General features: G+C 47.4%; 1 protein-coding gene across 1 annotated transcript in view; it reads left to right on the top strand.

The window, feature by feature from the left end:
- LOC311313326 (SH3 domain-binding protein 4-like) overlaps nt 1-16,986 on the top strand; it is a 162,525-nt gene that overhangs the window by 131,132 nt on the left and 14,407 nt on the right. The window contains exons 7-12 of the mRNA XM_084443447.1: nt 2,119-2,217; nt 2,648-2,789; nt 4,807-4,929; nt 8,466-8,564; nt 10,325-10,402; nt 12,243-12,377. Coding sequence (XP_084299573.1) covers nt 2,119-2,217; nt 2,648-2,789; nt 4,807-4,929; nt 8,466-8,564; nt 10,325-10,402; nt 12,243-12,377 — 676 coding nt within the window. The remainder of the gene's footprint in view (nt 1-2,118; nt 2,218-2,647; nt 2,790-4,806; nt 4,930-8,465; nt 8,565-10,324; nt 10,403-12,242; nt 12,378-16,986) is intronic.

Below are 16,986 nucleotides of genomic sequence, written 5' to 3'. Positions count from 1 at the left end.
ACCCAGAATGCAAGTTCCAACTCGTTAATACACCCCTCTAAGAAGAGGATTTCACAATTTTCATCACAATTTTAACATTTGATTTTAAGATAAGTTGCAGAGACCAGCTAAGAATTTATATCGGGTGCCTCAAGACCATGATTTCAGAGACAAATCCTAACTTGACATCCATGTTCGGCGCCACATGCTGTAATTATGCAGATCGCATACCAGTGGATCATCTTGTGAAAAGTAGGGTAAACTTCAAAATCATCTTTCATAGGATATTCATACCAACATTCATGGTCAAAGACTGTCATTTCTAAATGTAAAAAAATAAAACTCTACCTCTTCTGAATGATACCGCTTCAGAGAAGAAAAGGTGCCATAAATCTGGAAGCACAGGCAGTGAATGGGAGGATGCAACATGCATCCCCTGCTGAAGCTCGCTCAGTCTGGGAGGAGGGAAGGAGCTCACTGTGTCCTTCATGGAACATTTATGAGAGGAACAGACTGTAGCTTATACAACATTCATGTAAAGACATCTAGCTGATGTTAAGAAACAACCTATCCAAGTCCATGGCCCTGTTAATCATGAGGAGAATGGGACACACACACACACTCACACACATACACACACACGCACACACACACTCAAACATGCACACACACATGCATACACACACACACACACACACACACACACACAATCACACACACACACACACACACACACACACACACACACACACACACACACACACACACACACACTCAGCACTCATGGGCCTGATTGTATAAGCCTTGTGATTGCATACAGGTCCCCTTCATAACTTCATGTCATATCATATCATCGGATGTACAGTGCGTCTATCGAGTGTTTGAGAGAGCAGAGTATCTCCACAGAGCCCAAGGTTTGCATGGCTGCGTTGTGAGAATGCACCAGTCTCTTCATAACCTGTCCCCCACAATGCACCACGGAGGCAGACTCTGTTACTGACACGTCCGCGGGCTGCCTCCAGGAAAAACAATGTTCCAGAGTAAACATGCTTGTTCAGATGTTTGCAGCCCGAGAAGAGAGGGATCGCAAACCCAATCTGACAAGGATAGCGCCCTTAGCCACTCCCCCTTACTCTGTCTGACATCACAAAAGGACGCTGCTTAACTGCTCCTGACGCTTTTTAATGGAGTCAGAAAAGTCAGCTCCAAACAGTTAGAAACTTTGAAGGTCCATGTTGGGTGACCCGGTTGCATGAGTGGAATATCGGGACACGGATGTGGGTAGCGACTGCCCGAGGCTACAGCTGACTTTGTGAGCATGCGGTTGATAAAATATGAAATTTCCTCCTCAGAATTTGGTAAAAGGTTTTGTGTGACAAAAATAATTACTGGCCTGGCCTGTCTCTTCACGCGGAATTAAGGAGATTCAACGTATGAAGGGGAAAGGTCATGTACAGTAGTGAAGGTCCCAAACACTTCATATAAAGGTAGATTATTTTGACGTAGGAAGGAGTGATGGACATTTGTCAGTGACAAACATTACATGATTTGAAAGGTTGATAACAGCAGGTTTGATGTACAATACAGTATATGACGCCCTGTGTGTGTCATTTTCCTAGCAAACGTGGGATTTTACCGGTGTAATTTCAACCACACTTGACAATGCCGACCTTGATGTCACGGTTTCTCAAAGACTTTTACCAACGGTACTGAATCTATTTGACGGCGCCAAATGCTGTTACTGCACCATTGGAGCGCTGCAGAACAGCACCGATATTAAGATGACAAGTATCACGCTAATTGTGTTTTCCCCTCCGAGGAGACAGTCTGCGTTTGTCTCTTTTTTGGCACACACTCTGCCCAACGTGGGCTTGTTGTCACACACAGCGAGCGTACTGCACACAGCCAAATCAGCCAGAAGACGTTTTAAAGACCAAGGCTTCGAGGCACTCAGGTTCTCCTGACATTGACAATAGGTGCACTTGTGTTGTCATAGTAACATTGGAATGGTATGTTAATTTTGCGATCACTTATGATATGTGTTTTTGTAGTTAAAAAAAAAAAAAATCAGTGAAAAAATAAATAAAATAAAAGTTGTACTTTTATTAAACTGGGAAGTTTTCTCCTCTTTTATGATAGATAACAACCAGCTTGGGGAGTGAGTTCCTTCTTCAGGCTGACGACTATCCGACTATATGTAGATGGCATGACGCCGTTAAAAAGACGGTTGACAGCGTGGTAAGTACTGATCTCTTCCTGGGGTCCCATGAGTAGACATATACAAGCAACATGTCTCACATTTTATATTATTTAACACTAACAGTTGCTGTGTGTTTTGTTGCTCTGGAGCTGTACAGCACTTTGGTCAACCTCGGTTTTAAATGTGCTTTATAAATAACATTTGAGTTGAGTTGAGAACAGTTCAACTCTAAATAACGCATATCATTATAATAAAAAAGTTAATGTTTTAAAATGCATAATTTAAATTCATAATTTATTGACTATTTCCTGGGTCAAACATACAAACTCATCTTCCCCTGTGTGTGGTTGATTGCGGGGGAAATGCTTCTCCTGAATAATGCACAATACAGTAGTTATGCAATATCTGACCTACAGCCCAGTGCTGCTTCACTAAAGTCGTGACCTCATGACCTCTGTTCCGTCCTAGTCGAGCGGGGCTGGAGGTCAAGCCAGAGGTCTCCGGAGGTCAAACAGCACAGAGTTTCTGCCAAGGCACAGCTCCCTGCCAAGAGACGGACCGATCCGCTCCAGCACCAAGGAGCGCAAGTCTGGGAAGAGGGACTCCATCCGTGAGTTGACCAGTCTAGCCGCCAGGAGGGTGACTCCGTGTCCTAACTACACGCGACGCGAGGCGAGCGTCAGCGACAAAATGCGTTCCATTGCTTTGTTTTCTATTGTTATGTCCTAACTGGACGCGAGCGACGCAGCACGAAGCGGCGCGACGTTTTAACTGACCTTTTGACGCTCGCCCTGTTCCTATTTTCCTCCTGTCGCTCGCGTTGACAGGCGTTCGTTCTTTAACTGTCTTCAGTTGGGAATATAGACAAATGACGTAACAGAACAGTAAATTTTACGGTTTCAGTTAGGACAGCAAGCGTGCGATGTCGCGTTCTGTTGCTCGCGTCGCAAGCAGTTAGGACACGGTGTTAGGAGACAGTTAGAAGACACAACATCAGGACCTGGCTTTTTTTGTAGGCCTGCAAATGCTACCTCCAATATATGCTGATTTATTTTTGATTCTATGCATAATGTAACCCAGCATTGTACATATTTGTATTAAACATTGCATTCATTTGAAACAGGTCTTTATGTATTAAGCACAATCAAAATGATTGATTTGTAGAACAAATTGCTTTTGTTAGGATGTGCTAACCTTTTGTTATATATTTGCATTTTACTTGAGTGGCCATTCCCTGCTTAAGTAATTCAGGCTGACAGCTTTCCTGGATTTTCTGTAGCACTTGGTGTGTTTTAGAAATATGCCCAAAATGTGCAGAGACTGCTGATTTCAATTATGACCATGATGTAGAACCATGACACAAGAACATGCTAATTAGCATTATGTCAGCATATGTCAAGTAGCAATTATGTTAATCCCTGTCAATGGTTCAAATCAATCTCGTCACCTTAAGCACTGCGAGAGGAATATATTGATGTTGGATGATCGTATTAAAATCCTAATTAGAGATGAGGGCTGTGGAGGCCAAGATCCAGTCTCTTATTGTTATCTTGAGTCCTCGCCTGTGATCCTGGCTGCGTTCTCAGACGGGGCTACGAGGCTGTACTTAGCTTTCTGCTCTGCAACTCACACCGTTTGCATTGCATACAGATTAGGTTATACCTACTGTACACAACCAGGGGTGAAAATTTACTTTTTGTCTCACAGTGAGTCACCTTTCAAGGGGACTGTAGATGAACAAATCTACCGGCCAAGTATATATTGTTTTCAGATAGCCTTCCCAAATCTAGTGGCCAATTGGAAATTTTACCTGCATTTGGCCGGTGGCCAGTGTTCATTTTCAGCCCTGTACACAACCCTGTATTGCCGATACTGTAAATCTGGCAATATATGCTATTTTGTTATTGCTGTAAGCACTCTACCTGTTCTTAAAGCAAATGCTACTGAATCACTTTGCCAATTATCACCTATTTTTATCTGCACGTCCAGAAGGGAGTCTTAACACACCTCTCCTAGATGTCATTCAGAAGCTTGTTCTCCTTGATAGCAAAGCCCATCCTATAGACTTAATAGGTCACTCTTGTTTTTTTTTGGGAGTCCCAAAGTTTGTTTTATTTATTTATTTTTAGCTTTTAAACAAGCTAGCCCGTCGTTCAAAAACAGTAGGGAATTCCACAAGAAACAGAAAAGTTCATTTGGAATGAATAATAGAAAAAGGCAGCCGAGTGAGAGGGTCGTGGAAGGAGGCCTGATGAATAAATAACCGTGGGGGTGTGAGGAGCAGAGGACCAGGGACTTATCAGGTAGAGATGTGGAGAACTGCTTTCCAGCATTCACATCCACCCCCACACATTGGTTTGGCCCAACTTGCACATGCCTCATTGAAGTCGATGGTCTTGCCAAACAATATTTGATCACTTGTGTAGAAGCAGAAGAGTGAGAGAAAAAAACACATTAAGTACCCAAATCCTCTGTGCCCTATGGAGTGGATCCCTTAATTAGCATTGTGGTTAGAACTATGACTAATCATGAAGCTAACCGCTGTTAATGCATATGAAATGTACGTGGCACTGTATCTATACTTGTAGATTTCTCCTTCATCTATTTCTCCATGCGTGTCTGTCCAGTCCCTAAGCTCAACTACAGCGCCTCAGACAGTGCTGATAAGAACGGCGTTAAGAACAGACTGAAGAAGTTCATCAACAGACGACCTTCTATGAAGACCCTGCAGGAGAAAGGGATCATCAAAGGTGACGGTCTCCTATCTAGCCATGTTTTCCAACCCCTAACATACAGTACTGTAAGAGCAACACACTAAGATGTCACCTTGTCATTATAACCCATAACAGTATCTCACTATTTTGTACCATTTATAGCAATAAACCTTGGGAGGCTGTGGGTTACACTGATTTTAGAACAGCTACTGTAGGGGCCGTAGTTAACCCCCCCCTAGCTGTTCTAAAATCACTATAACCTAAGGCCTCAAGTGGTTTATTGCTTTTATACGGTTGCTAAAATGGTAAGATTTCACAAAATAAATGCACAGGAACATAAAATGTGATTATTTATTGAAAACAAAACATCATTCTTCCGCCAAGCAACATTTCCTCAAGCTGCAAATGGTTGCCAAGCAACACAGACAGGAATACAAGCTAATCGGCTACAACCGAAACATCCTGACGCTGATAGCAGCCGGCCAGCTAGCCAGCCATGACTGAGGCTCTGCTTGTTCGCTGTGCAACATATAAACGGATCAGTTGTCAAAATGAAATGCCAATAAACCTTATACTGTACTAATGTTTCCAAATAAATGTTAAGCTTGTTTGATAGCACTACGTTATTTCGACTGCCGTCGCAATATAGGTCTATGGGCATCCAGTCACAAATTATGGTAGCTAGCTAGTGCTAGCTAGCTAGCATAGCTTTAGATGAACTAACAAATTACAATGGCTTCCAGCCAATCAGAATCAAGGACCGGAACTACCCGTTGTATAATTAAGCAATTGACCGCTGGAGGCAGTGGGTTACACAGGAACCAGCTACGGGGCGTTGTTAGGCCGACACGATAGGGCCTAACAACGCCCCCTGTTGTAAAATCCTGTGTAACCCACTGCCTCCAGTGGTCAATTGCTGTTACTACATATATATTCACAAAAAACACACAGTAGTAACATTAAATTATTTATTTATGATCATTCTTATCATTTTAGTATTTACATAATCTTCCGCGATAGGCTTTAGCTCTGAATTAAATAGTTGGCAAGCAACATAAACTATCTAGCCTATTTGGGATGGCCTTGTTCACATAAGCCTATATAGGCATTTATTAATTAATAAATGTAATTAATAAAAAGGCGAGGTTGGTGTGAGTGGTTGCTATGCAACACATAGTACCGCTTGATCTTATCAGTAGCCTCGTCAATGAGATTGACGGTGCATTAATACTAATTGCTATGCGGTCGCAGCCGTGGGTTACAGAGTATTTTACAACGGCTGCTAGCCAATCAGAATCAAGTATCCAAACTCTCTGTTGTAGAATTTACAGTTTTACAGTTTAATGCCATCTTACTCTGGCTTTATTAAGTCATACTTCCATATATCCTCTTCCGTATATTGTGATGAACACAAATCCAACATTCCATGCATTTTGTCATTTGTCACTTGGAAAGCGGTGAAGAACAGTTTCTTGTACCACATTTTCACGAGGCACTTTTTATTTAGTAATTGATTCCAACCGTATAATAATAATGATATTTAGCACTCTCCTCCCCACATATTAGGAGTGAAAGAACAACAGAGATTGATAAAATGAACTCATTTTCCCTTAACAAACCACACCAATCCATTGCAGCGACCACAGAATCCATTCCTCAAAGGGTGGAACTAATTTATTGAGCTCACGCCATTAAAGGGCATATTTAAGCACATTTGCAATCCTTAGAAGAAGGTAACGGTATTTGGGAGTCCCCCCCCGCGCTTCAAGGAGACCCTTTAATGTTGTGTCCACAGGACAAACTGCACATCAAAGGGAGAGGACGTTATTGACGGAATAAATGAAATACGTGTGGATTAAGCGATGGGGCAGGTGGCCCCCAGACTACCCGTTCTGGCAGGGCTGGTGGGCAAACCACTTCAGAGAGTGTGCTTCCTCAAATCAGGTCCCCTCTCCCCCCTCGCTCCTGCCCCTCTCCCCCCTCCCCCCTGCCCCTCTCCCCTCTGTTCCCCCTATCGTTCCTCAGAATGCAAATTAAATCCATGCGACGGGAGGAGTTATTTTAATTCCTTTAGGAGGGGTAATTTCGCTCCGTTTCTCTGCCCCCACCCCGCCCCCCCCCCTCCTCCCTGCTTGCTTGAGAGTGTTTTGTATGCAAAGGTGCCTCGCTCGCTCGCTCGCAGTCATTTATGTATTTGGTGCACCCTCCCCTCCCCTCTAGTGGATAAACAAGAGAGGCCCATCTTTGATGTGGCGCAGGCCTGGGTAGACAGCACCGTGGCGGGGGCGTGATATCGACAGGATCATACGCACGCTGATGAGAGAGAGACAGAGAGAGAGGGGGAGACAGAGAGAGAGAGAGAGGGAGAGAGAGAGAGAGAGGGAGAGAGAGAGAGGGTGAGAGAGACAGACTGAGAGGGTGAGGGAGAGACAGACTGAGAGAGAGGGTGAGAGAGACAGACTGAGAGAGGGTGAGAGACAGACTGAGAGAGGGTAAGGGAGAGACAGAGAGAGAGAGACGGTGAGGGAGAGACAGGCTGAGAGAGGGTGAGAGAGAGACAGGCTGAGAGAGGGTGAGGGAGAGACAGACAGAGAGGGTGAGAGAGACAGACTGAGAGAGGGTGAGAGAGACAGACTGAGAGGGTGAGAGACAGACTGAGAGAGGGTGAGGGAGAATCAGACTACCACTGTGCATGGTGAGAAAACCAGGCTCTGCTCCATATAGGGTTCACTAACTGTAGATGTGTTTACCAGCTGCTAGTTAAGGACTAGTTAAAGTTAGCGCTGGTGAAGGACTAGTTAAAGTTAGCGCTGGTGAAGGACTAGTTAAAGTCAGCGCTGGTGAAGGACTAGTTAAAGTTAGCGCTAGTGAAGGACTAGTTAAAGTCAGCGCTGGTGAAGGACTAGTTAAAGTTAGCGCTGGTGAAGGACTAGTTAAAGTCAGCGCTGGTGAAGGACTAGTTAAAGTCAGCGCTGGTGAAGGACTAGTTAAAGTTAGCGCTGGTGAAGGACTAGTTAAAGTCAGCGCTGGTGAAGGACTAGTTAAAGTCAGCGCTGGTGAAGGACTAGTTAAAGTCAGCACTGGAGGAGCCTGGGTCTACAGTCTCCTAGGATGGTTTCGGGAGATTTCACACTTGAGTCAAATGAACAAAAGCAATGTAATGAAGAGCTAGGGAATGCTCATATAAGGCAAGGGAATGTTATCCCCCCCCCTCCGATTAGGGTTAAGTCACTTGGGAGACTCAAGGTTCATGGGAAAAAATGTTGCGATAAAAAGTGTGTGTGATTCACCATTTGATTATTTATTCTGTACCAAAGTGCCACTGAAGTGAACAGCGAGTAGTTCTAGAAATTACACTGCTGTGAGTCAGTATCAATGAATGGAGGCTCCGCCAATACCTAACCTACTGACGTTTATAGACATAGATAATGAAGCATAATGTTATAATGATACTGTATACTGTATTGTAACAACTCCCAGACCTTAACCCAGTCTGTCTGCCAGCAGTACTCCAATGGCTCTGGGGTTTTGAACGCAGGTTTTAAATGACTCAACGTCTTCCTCTCCCTCAGATCGAGTGTTCGGGTGCCACTTGCTGGTGCTGTGTGAGAGGGAGGGAACCACGGTGCCAAAGTTTGTCAGGATGTGCATGGAGGCCGTGGAAAAACGAGGTATGAACCGGGACTGCACTACAATTCTGCTGAAAGATAACAACCAATTATCTTATGTGTACGGATAAGAGCTGAAGAATTCATAGTATGTGTGTGGGAAAGATGTAGAAGTATGCATTTCCTGGTCTCTCTCTCTCCTGTGTTGGGAGTTGGAGATCTCCTGACCCGGCCTGGATACCTCAGTGGTGTCTGGTCTCTCTAAATCTCCCGTCTCTCCTTAAGCGCGTTCTCTCTGTTTACACTCTCATTTCCCGCTGTTGACATTTCCAAGCTCATTTGATAAGATCCATAGTCAAAAAGTGTCTGTTTTATAAGACTCGCGCCTCGGTCATTGACTTTTAGTGTTGCCTCTCCGTGTGTCCGTTCAGCGGTTTCCCAGGCTCCTTCACATCGCTGGCGAGGCCACGGGGGCTGAACCCGGAGGAAAATGCTCCCCGGCATCCCAAATCACTCATGTTTGGTTCCCGTCCAAATCCGAGTCCACTTCAGACTGTTTACAACGCGCCGAAATTGAGAGTGAATTATGTGTTTGTGTAATGGGCTCCGTTTGTGGTTTTGGCTGAACATTTGTTCGGGACTATTAGTTATCTCGGGGTAAAATTGCAGTGGCCCGATAAACTGTCTGAGAAAATAATCCTGATTAAGAATTCCTTTAAACTGTGGTGATTGTGATTTAAGATCTGTTATGGTTCTTGATACATGATGGACGTTAGTGTGTAAGAAAATAAACCCCTCGACACAAAGTTTGGAGGCAATTGGTTCGGCAGAACAGACAAATGGCCGTTGACTGCTTTCAGCTTATGGGGCCAAAGTGAGGGGTCAAATCCATCTGGACATCTCTAGACTGAGGCCTGGACATGAGGCCTTTTTGTAAATCTAACATCCATGTCTCCTTTACTCTCTCAAGCCAGCCACATCCTCAGGTCACCCCGCCAGTGACAGAGGCACGGTACATTCGGCCACACTGTCCAACCCGGGGAATCCAGACATTCATTAGTGCAATCAATACAAACGGCAGAGTCGCCCCGGTGCCCTCTGGACACAGTCAGCTTGCAGTGACAACAGTGTCCCTCTGTGATGGAAGCTGGTCTCCACACATCACAGTGTAAAGCCCGAGAGCAGAGGGAATGGTCTGGAATGTTCTTATATCATCTCCATTTTGGATGTATGATTCGATGATCGTTCGTTTTATACATCTGCTGCACGCACAGTTCTGCTATGAGCACGGGAGAAGTCAGTCGGCTAAATTAATGTGAATTAAAGTTCACTTTTTCAAAGGACATCACTGCCAATGGAGTTCACCAGAAATTGCAGGATGAAAAGAGTTTAAAGACGAATTAATCTGACAAAAAAAATTCTCATAACATTGTTCACTTTTGAGAATGAGGACAATGAAAGGCATGACAATCTGTCAACTGCTATTGAGTGGGTTTGGCAGGCTTGTCTGGTGTCCTTGGATGAAACACAGAATGGCAGACCGACGCTATAATCAAAGTAGTCCTAAAATCTCTCTGTGAAATTAAGCCATATGGCATCCAAGTCCAAGCTCCTATCTAGGCTTTTTGTCAATTCTCCCTTCTACAGCACTACATAGACACATTTTGTTTAAAAAACAAAACAAGAAAGCCATATTATTTGCTAAGATAGATCTAAAATACAGCATATACCTCCCATGATATGAGTTATACGGGTTGCCAGGTTGGCTGAAAGCTTAATCCAGTCTGTCTCATTATTTGCGCTGTGCTGTGTGTGTTTGACAGGTCTGGAGGCTGATGGTATTTACAGAGTCAGTGGTAACCTGGCCACCATCCAGAAGCTACGATTCCTAGTCGATCAAGGTAAATTACACTCAAGATGTTTTATTGACTTATCATTTGCAATAGGCCTATGTGTATTCAAACACATGCCTGAGAAATGCATCTGTGCTAATCCTTATTGCTGATTTATGTTGATTCTAGAATGTAAACAAGATGAATCCATTCTTTCATGCAGCTATACCTACTTGTTGATAATCACTGTTGCTGATTAGATGGATCAGTAAAGATGGCGCAGAACAGGCACAGCCGGGATCTGTGTGTTCTGTTGAAACAATACATAATTCCAGTAATTACCACATAATTCTACTCCTCCTAATTAATAATTCTGCTCGCCTGCTTCAACTGTGCAGATCTGCTCTTGCTACTAATTAAGTCACATCAGGAGGAAGTGCATTGAAACAAACCCCCAGTACTTTGAGAATAGGACCTTTCAGAGTCGCCTTAACGAGGAGCCTCCTTGAGGCAGCCAGGCCCGTTTACGCCTCGGTCCAAACACTTGAGTTTATTCTGTCTGAATTAACCCATGTGACCTTCTGAAGGGCTCACGCCCAGGGGATTCCAACCAACAAGAGAGCGTTTGTCTCCTCTCCCAGACTGATGAACATGACGAATAGTCCTAACCTCTCCCCTATTTCAACACATTCACATGTATTTTCTTGTCAAGAGGACACCGTTTTCCTTGGATCAGCCTCACCGCCATTAATAACCTGTCTGGCTCTCCTGAACATTCAAAAGGGCCCATTTAGGTCCTCCTGACGATTCAATAGCTTCTTGATTCTGGACCTCGGGAAGAAAATGACATCACCGACGTTGTCTGCATTCCAGGCATTCTGACACGGTGACACCATGTGGCCAGTCTGTCCCACTCGTTTGTCCTGGCCGCGTTGTCCCCTCAGCCCCCAGCTCGCATAGACATACGACAGCACCGAGAGAGAGAGAGAGAGAGAGAGAGAGAGAGAGACAAGCCATAACAAACGCTGACAAACCGCGGGCCTAGACCTAAGAACATAGCTTATTACCAGCGCTATGCAGCACGCTAATGCTAAAGCAGACAGGGCTCACTTTCCGCGAGCGCGTCCGCGCGCCAGGGCTCCCGCGCGTCGAGGCACCCGAGGGATGATTAGCATTAGCTTAGCGCCGTGAGGCTAACACACCGGAGAGGCCGACTGATTGAGAGGTTGGGCAAGCGTTTATTTAAAGGAGGAAAACCTAGAAAAAAGTAGAATAAAATCTATTCACTTGCAGTGATTTTCTAAGAGCGTAACATTTAAAATATCTCCTCTCCGTTCCTAAATGGACAGGGCCACGTTAAAGCGTCCACTTAACTCACACAGAGAGCTCATTACCAAACCACAGAACAGCCCTCACAGTAAATTGTCTCCATATGAATGACTTGGAGGATCCCTGGGTACGGTATGGTTATTATCATATAAAGGCTAATTGTCTCAGTAGTAGGTGAGCGGTGGCTCGCTGCCAGCGTGACGCACGCGCGTCACGTGACTTGGCGCCGAGCTGTCCGCCGCCCGCTCCCCCTCCGGTTGTCGGAGCCGGCCCAGGAGCACGCCGGATCCCCTCCTCACGCGGCCCGGCGCGAGACAGCTGCCGTCTCAGCCTCCCTCCTCCTCCACCTGCCGGCCTGTTCCTCCACCGGGGGCCTCCGCTATCCTCAGCTCTATTAAAAGGGACTGATCTCAGCAGAGGGCGTCGCGTCTCAAACCGGCGGCGAGAACATGTGGCGCCAGAACCCCGTGGGTAGCCGCTGTTAGCAGGTAAACATTAGCATAGTAATTAGCCTCAGCTAATTCTCTCAATTAAAGCCGTGTTGTTCCTCCCCCTCCCCCCATCCCTGCTGTTCTCCCAGAGGTGGAGCTCGACTTGGACGACATCCAATGGGAGGACATCCACGTGGTCTCCGGCGCGCTCAAGATGTTTTTCCGGGAGCTTCCGGAGCCGCTGTTCCCCTTCCGGTTCTTCGAGCTGTTCGTGGAGGCCATCAGTGAGTAGAGCCCCAGCTGGGTCCTTCTGTCACCGCGACGGTCTCTCTGTCACCGCGCCGGTCTCTCTGTCACCTCCTTCCCCTCGGCAAGGCTTCCCGTCACCCTGAAGTCACCCTCATTGTTCTGTCATTTCGGGTCCCTGACGCTGGTATTTCCCAGACTTTGTACCCACCCACCTCCAGTAACCAACCCTGTGACAACCTCAGCGCTGTCGGAATAGTACTTGATATATTCAGCCTCTGGAGTAAACCGGCTATCCTGCGCCTCAACATAGCAACACATTAATTTGCCCCCTCGGTGTGTAAACATTAATCCTGTTTACTATGCTGTGCTTCTGTTTGCCTCTGGAAGTAAGTGTCCTGGAGGCAGCTCTGCTAGAGACTAAATGGTTTCTCAGTCAGAGAGCTGGCGAGAGACCGCCGGGAGCTTAGCCGCGATGCGCTAACGCTGAAATACTTCCGCCGCCCGGCTTGGCAACGGAGGAGAAATCGATAAACTGACTACCGCTGTGGACACTTGGCACACAAGGCTCAACAGGGACAGAGAGTAGAGAAAGAACGAAAAGTTTGCGCTTCAGACTGTGGAAACATCCCTGTTGGCACCGAGCGCATTCTGATAAACATTCAAACGTGAAATGGCGCAGCTTCATTTTCTCTTCAGCAGTGGGATTTTCGAAAAGATCCATTTCTCCGGGCCTTTGCACCTCTCTCCGTCCAGTTGAAAGGGGGGCGCTGTTGAACAGGGTGGCGGCCGGGTCACCCCTCTCACCTCTGGAATCCCTCGGTCCTTAGCGGGGGAATTTAAGGGTCCAGCGGTCCAGAGGTCGTGAGGCGGCCTGGCAGGCCTAGACAGGAGCTGTCACCAGATCCCTCTCAGAGTCATGTGTCGCCCCCTCTGTCTCACGACTCAATTAACCACCAGCAGCCGCCACCAACCCCCACCACCAACCCCCCCTCACCCTATCTGCCGGCCAACTGACGCCACAGTATTTCCTTTGTGTAAAAAATGCCAGTAAAGGTTGGAGTCGCTACCTGGGACCCAGACCCGACTCAGAGTTGAACCCGAGGCCATCAGTAGGGTAGGAGCAGTTATTCTTAGCTAATTCACTGAGTGGTGCTGCTGGTTCTAATATTCTTCAGAACTTCATCTATCACAGGCATTGGGTTTTGCTCTAGATCATGGGTTCCCAAGCTGTGAGGCGGGCCTCCCCTGGGGGGCCCCAAAGAAATTCAGGGGAGGCGCGGAGGGATGGTTAGAAAAAAAATAAGGATTTTTTTTTTTTTATTTTAGAATTTTCTATGGTTTTTATGAATGAAACATGACTTTAAAGGTCTTTTGTTTTATGGACAAATTTGGAGGGGTGCGGGTATGTCACTGTTTTCAGAGGGGAGGCCCACATTGATGGAGTTTGGGAACCCATGCTCTAGTGAAATGCTAGTGGGCCCTACGGAGAGAGCACAGGGTCAAAAATAAGAAGATTACTTTGAACACCGCACGCACTACAATACATGGAGATTATACACTAAGCCTACATTACTTCCGAGCTATTCATAACCATTTTGCAAAAAATATTTCTATAATGTTTTCCCTCGTACAGCGTTGACATCTATTATGAATCCCGTACCAGCCTGTGGCCTGATCTTCTCTCTGAGACCTCCGAGGAGGCCCCTGAAACAAACCCAGATTGCCGACGCTCCCAAGATGGCGGCATAATTTGGCAATAAATATTTACACGCCCCAGAATGTAGGCCAGAATGCCCACCGGAGCTCAAGGTGGTTCCATCCGGTTAACCAGATAAACGTGGGCGCGCGTGACGGGTGGCAGACCGCGTTCAGACAGCTAATTAGCGGCGGAGTTGGGGGGGCCCCTCGTCACAGGAGGTGTAATTAGCCTAACCTGTAACGCGTTAGCCCGCCGCCCAGATCAAAGAACCAGGGGAGGAGCCCTGATGGAGCGGTGACTAATTTGGGCGTGTGTGAGGCGAGAGGAGCGATGAAGAGACGCGTTAGCGGCCGCTGAGGTGAAACCGGGCGCTTTCATCTCAAATCTTGTGAAATCGTACACCATTAGGCCGTTTACTGGGCCGACACCTGTCTTATTCCCCCTCGGATAACGAGGTAGGACATCTCGTGCGCTCGCTAGATCAGACAGTCTAAACGTGAGAGAGGCCTCATCTGGGCCCGTGGTTGGTAAACGGATGATTGACGTGCCCCTCACCCATCCATCATCCCTCATTAGGACCCTGGTCTCTCCAGTGAGGGAGATGGGTCATTATCATCGTTAGCCTGGTGTCGGCCATCTTGGCCGGCCCCTGTAATGGGGGTTGCGTTAGGCGGAGACCCTGTGGGCCTGCGTTCTCCTGAACAGGAGGAGGGCTTATGAGAGGCCAGCTCCACATCGCTGGCTGCCTAATTGAAATCCATCTTCCTGGAACCCTACCGTGTGAGTGTACCAGAACTGTTGGCAGTGTGTGTGTGTGTGTGTGTGTGTGTGTGTGTGTGTGTGTGTGTGCGCGTGTGTGTGTGTGTGTGTGTACAATATGTGTGTCATTACACTGAAGCAAGAGTGTGTGAGGTGTTGATTTGATTCACATACTGTGTGTGTGTGTGTGTGTGTGTGTGTGTGTGTGTGTGTGTGTGTGTGTGTGTGTGTGTGTGTGTGTGCCCGTGCGTGTGTGTACTCACTGGAACAGCAAACCAAGCGAACAGCGTGACACTTGGAGTACAGTCCAAAAACATTAGCAGTCAGATATCTGTCTTGATTTTTGCATCTCAGCTTTTTGTATGTTGCAAATGTACACATGAGGCCTAACGTATCCTCTAAATGAGATCCTACACCTCCCTCTCATCCTGCTGCTTTCATTTCCTTTATCACTACTTTTGAACACAACCCCCCCCCCCCACCCCCTTTCCGGCCCCATACTGCAGGTCTGGTGGCGTGTTCAGGTCTGGTGGCGTGTTCAGCCGGGGTCCTCAGGTCCGGTGGCGTGTTCAGGCGGGCGTGTTCAGGTCCGGTGGCGTGTTCAGGTCCGGTGGCGTGTTCAGGCAGGGCATGTTCAGGCGGGGGTGCTTAGGTCCGGTGGCGTGTTCAGGCAGGGCGTGTTCAGGCGGGGCGTGTTCAGGCGGGGGTCCTCAGGTCCGGTGGCGTGTTCAGGCAGGGCGTGTTCAGGCAGGGCGTGTTCAGGTCTGGTGGCGTGTTCAGGTCTGGTGGCGTGTTCAGGTCCAGTGGTGTGTTCAGGCAGGGCGTGTTCAGGTCCGGTGGCGTGTTCAGGCGGGGGTGTTCAGGCGGGGCGTGTTCAGGCGGGGGTGTTCAGGCAGGGCGTGTTCAGGCGGGGGTGTTCAGGCAGGGGTGTTCAGGTCCGGTGGAGTGTTCAGTCAGGGCGTGTTCAGGCGGGGGTGTTCAGGCGGGGGTGTTCAGGTGGAGCCCGTGCCCTGCTCCCCCTCCCTGAGCGCTGCTCGTTCTTGGAAGGCTGAGAGGAGCAGCTGTGTTTGCGGGCCGTGATCCTAGCAGGGATCTATTATTCATGTGGCTCGTCCTATCAGAGGGGGGGGGGGGGGGCGGGGTCTGGAATCTCCAGCCACCTGTCTCAAACACAAGCACGCCTTTTTGTTCCCAGCCAATCAATGCAAACACTGACGAATTGAGTTGTATCTTTTGGAAGCGTTGACACGGTTGTGGTTTTGACCGGGGAAGAGGGGGGGGGGCGTTGAAAGTGTTGCCCGTGAATGTGGAAGCCACGGGGGGGTGAGACGGATTGAATGTGTCGGGCGGGCACGGGGATTGAGATGCTACTCCGACTTGTCTGTGCGTGCGCGTGTGTGTGCGTTTTGGGCACGTGTTTGTGTGGACACTGTATGTCCATGGATGGACTTGACCTCTCCTAACACACTGTAGTGTTTCTGCATTCTTGCCTCCAGAAATCCAAATTTGGCCAGTATCTGTGAAAAAAAAAGAAAAAAAAGTTGTTCTGCTAATTCAAAAATGCAAATTAGGGAAAAAGGAATATTTTCCCAAGTTGTTTGGTCCTTGTCTTTGCCCTCAGTAACCATGGAAATGAAGTCATGTGAGTTTTGTAACTGGGCCACCCAGGAAATAACATTCTGAGAGCTTCAACATTATCTCTACCATGCCTGGGACATCATCTCCACCATGCCTGGGACATTATCTCTACCATGCCTGGGACATGATCTCCACCATGCCTGGGACATTATCTCTACCATGCCTGGGACATGATCTCCACCATGCCTGGGACATTATCTCCACCATGCCTGGGACATTATCTCTACCATGCCTGGGACATGATCTCCACCATGCCTGGGACATTATCTCTACCATGCCTGGGACATGATCTCCACCATGCCTGGGACATTATCTCCACCATGCCTGGGACATTATCTCCACCATGCCTGGGACATGATCTCCACCATGCCTGGGACATTATCTCTACCATGCCTGGGACATGATCTCCACCATGCCTGGGACATTATCTCTACCATGCCTGGGACATGATCTCCACCATGCCTGGGACATTATCTCCACCATGCCTGGGACATTATCTCTACCATGCCTGGGACATTATCTCTGCTAACCAGCACACTTACGCCTGG

The sequence above is a fragment of the Borostomias antarcticus genome, assembly GCF_949987555.1.
Source record: "Borostomias antarcticus genome assembly, chromosome: 9".
Taxonomy (NCBI): Eukaryota; Metazoa; Chordata; class Actinopteri; order Stomiiformes; family Stomiidae; genus Borostomias; species Borostomias antarcticus.
Note: the sequence above shows the minus strand (reverse complement) of the source record. Positions and strands in the feature narration are given on the sequence as shown.